General features: G+C 62.0%; 1 protein-coding gene across 1 annotated transcript in view; it reads right to left on the bottom strand.

Annotated features, from left to right (window-relative positions):
• The window catches only part of INSM1 (INSM transcriptional repressor 1), a 2,187-nt gene extending 1,910 nt beyond the window's left edge, over positions 1–277 (bottom strand). The window contains exon 1 of the mRNA XM_049650106.1: positions 35–277. Coding sequence (XP_049506063.1) covers positions 35–222 — 188 coding nt within the window. The 5' untranslated portion in view covers positions 223–277. The remainder of the gene's footprint in view (positions 1–34) is intronic.
• Positions 278–2,410: the final 2,133 nt, after the last annotated feature.

Here is a 2,410-nt window from a genome sequence, read left to right as displayed (position 1 = left end):
CGGGCCCGGAGCGCAGGCGAGCGCGGCAGCGAGCGCCGCATGGGCGCGCTCGGCGGGCGGCAGCAACGGTCCCGGCCCCGGGCTCTGCGCTGGGGGCGACGCGCGGGCGCCCCCGCAGCCAGGCGAGAGCAGCAGCGCGCGGTCGCCGTCCTCGCCGCCGCGGACCCGGTAGGACACGGGCGTGGACTTCTTGCTGCGCTTCACCAGGAAGCCGCGGGGCATGTTGGCGCAGCGCGAGGGCAAGGCACTGACTCGGTCCCACCTCCGCGCTCGGCCCGGGCGGCCCTCAATGCCCCCGGCCCATGGCCCGGGAGCGGCGACTACGGGACTCGCGTGGCGCCGGCGGCGGCTCGGCCCGGCTTTGCGCCCTGCACGCGCGTCCCTGTCCCCGGGCCCGGGAGCCGCTCCCTTTTAACGGGGGGAGGGGGCCATTGTTCTCGCCTCCCGCTTCCTCCGGAGCCAATCAGAGCGTCCGCACCTCCTCCGCCTGGTCGGGTGGGAGGGCTACGGGGCGGCAAAAAAGGGGCCGGGACTCGGGGGTCGCCCGTTAGGTGCGGCAGATGTACCTGAGGGCGCTGGGCCCCCGCGCGCGCCCCGCTGCCGCCCCGCCCGGCGCCGCCGCCCCGCCCGGCCCAGGCACACGCCCGGCCCCGCCTCCCTTCACGGTCTACTGCTCCTCTATGGGGAGGCGCACGTGCCTGGGCTTTGTGTCTCTCCTCCGGGGGGCGCGGAGCCGCCAAATGGGCCCGTCCATCAGCACGACAATGCACGCCCCCCTCCCGCGCGGGGATTACCCGCGGGTCGCGAGCAAAATAGCAACAAAGGAGAAGAATGGCCCCAAATATGTCAGGAGGGTTCAATCCGCGAGCCAGAGCGGAGGGGGAAGTTGTGCGCGCTGATTGGGTAGGGGCGGCGGTGGGCAGCAGCAGGCGCGGGGGAGATCTGAGTGTGGCTGCTGGGGCGGGAGAGGAGTCGGGGGAGGCGCAGGGACTCCGCCTGGTGTTTGGGAAATAATAAAAAAAATGAAAATAGTGGCAAAGCCCGGGCGTCCGAGAGGCTCGGACGGGTGGGCCTTGGGACCCAGGACCCAAGCGAAAATGGGACCCCGGAGTTGCAAACTTAGGTAGAGGTTCTGGTCTTATGGCTGCAGCCGAGGGCGGCGTTTGTATCCAAGGCCTCCGTGCGTCCGCGTGCGTGCGACTGGAAGGTTTTATCTCGACTTTTAGAAACAGTTGGCACCGCTCTTCTTTAATCGCCAGCAGACGCGGCCCTGGGGCAGACGGGGGGCGGGGGGTCAAGTTGGGCTGGGTTCCAAAAGGTACTTGGATTTCTGAACTTTTTTTTTTTTTTAAGTTCTCCGAGGCTCAAAGATTGGCATCCTTGGAGGAGCCCAGCCCAGGCCACTCTGAGCCGCCTCGAGGCGCGGGACTGGGTTGATTCGGAAGGAGTTGGCCAAAGGCCGAAACGCGCGGTCGGCCGCGTGCGCCCCACTGAAGTTGGTTTCCGCTCTTCTTGCGCCGCCTCATGCATTTTCATTCGGAGCAGGGCATTTTGTCTGCCGGCTGACATCAGATGCTAAATCAAGGGCTCCAATCAAGGCGCAGCGGAATAAAGGGGCCTCCTGTCTGGGCGCGGGGCCCCCCCGGAGCCGTGCCCCCTTCACCTTTGTGAAGGAAATTAACCTCCCGCTATTGAGCGCTGGTCGCGGCCAATCTGGACGCAAAAGAGACGCGTGCTGCCGACCGGGGGGAGGTGGGGGCAATCTGTCCTCAGAGGCAGGCTGCAGCCTCGGAGAGGACAAGCTGCCTCCCCCCTTGCCACCAAGAAGAGACAACAGCGAAGATCCACACACTCACAACCCCCTGCCCACCACCCCCGCCGCCCTGTTTGGACCCAGACCGGGCCCTTTGCCTTCATCCTCTTCCCTGCCCAGCCCCGAGGAAACACAAAAGACATAATCTCCGGGGGACCGGGGCAGAACCTCAAGAGTGCGTAGTGGGCCTGATCACCCATCACTTAGGGAACAAATAGCAAAGCCACAGAAAATGTCATTATGTTGTGAGGAAAATGTCACTTTATTGAGAAAGAAGGACATGGACATTTTTCTGGAAAGCTCTGTGCACCTAGATAGATTATACTGAGTTTTGCTTATGCTTAATGCCACTGAAGGTATTTAATTGTGTTTGGATTTTCCCTCTGAAAATACCCTAGGAGGGAAATTAAGAACACCCCTTCCTTCCTTCCTTCCTTCCTTCCTTCCTTCCTTCCTTTCTTCCTTCCTTCCTTCCTTCCTCTCCCTTTCTTTTCTTTCTTTCCACATGAGTAAGAAGTTGTAATGAGAACAATTGTTAGGCTTAGTTAATCAAAGGGTTAATCAAGTTGGTTAATCAAAAGGAACGATGTTTATGAT

The sequence above is a fragment of the Panthera uncia genome, assembly GCF_023721935.1.
Source record: "Panthera uncia isolate 11264 chromosome A3 unlocalized genomic scaffold, Puncia_PCG_1.0 HiC_scaffold_11, whole genome shotgun sequence".
NCBI classification, from domain to species: domain Eukaryota; kingdom Metazoa; phylum Chordata; class Mammalia; order Carnivora; family Felidae; genus Panthera; species Panthera uncia.
Note: the sequence above shows the minus strand (reverse complement) of the source record. Positions and strands in the feature narration are given on the sequence as shown.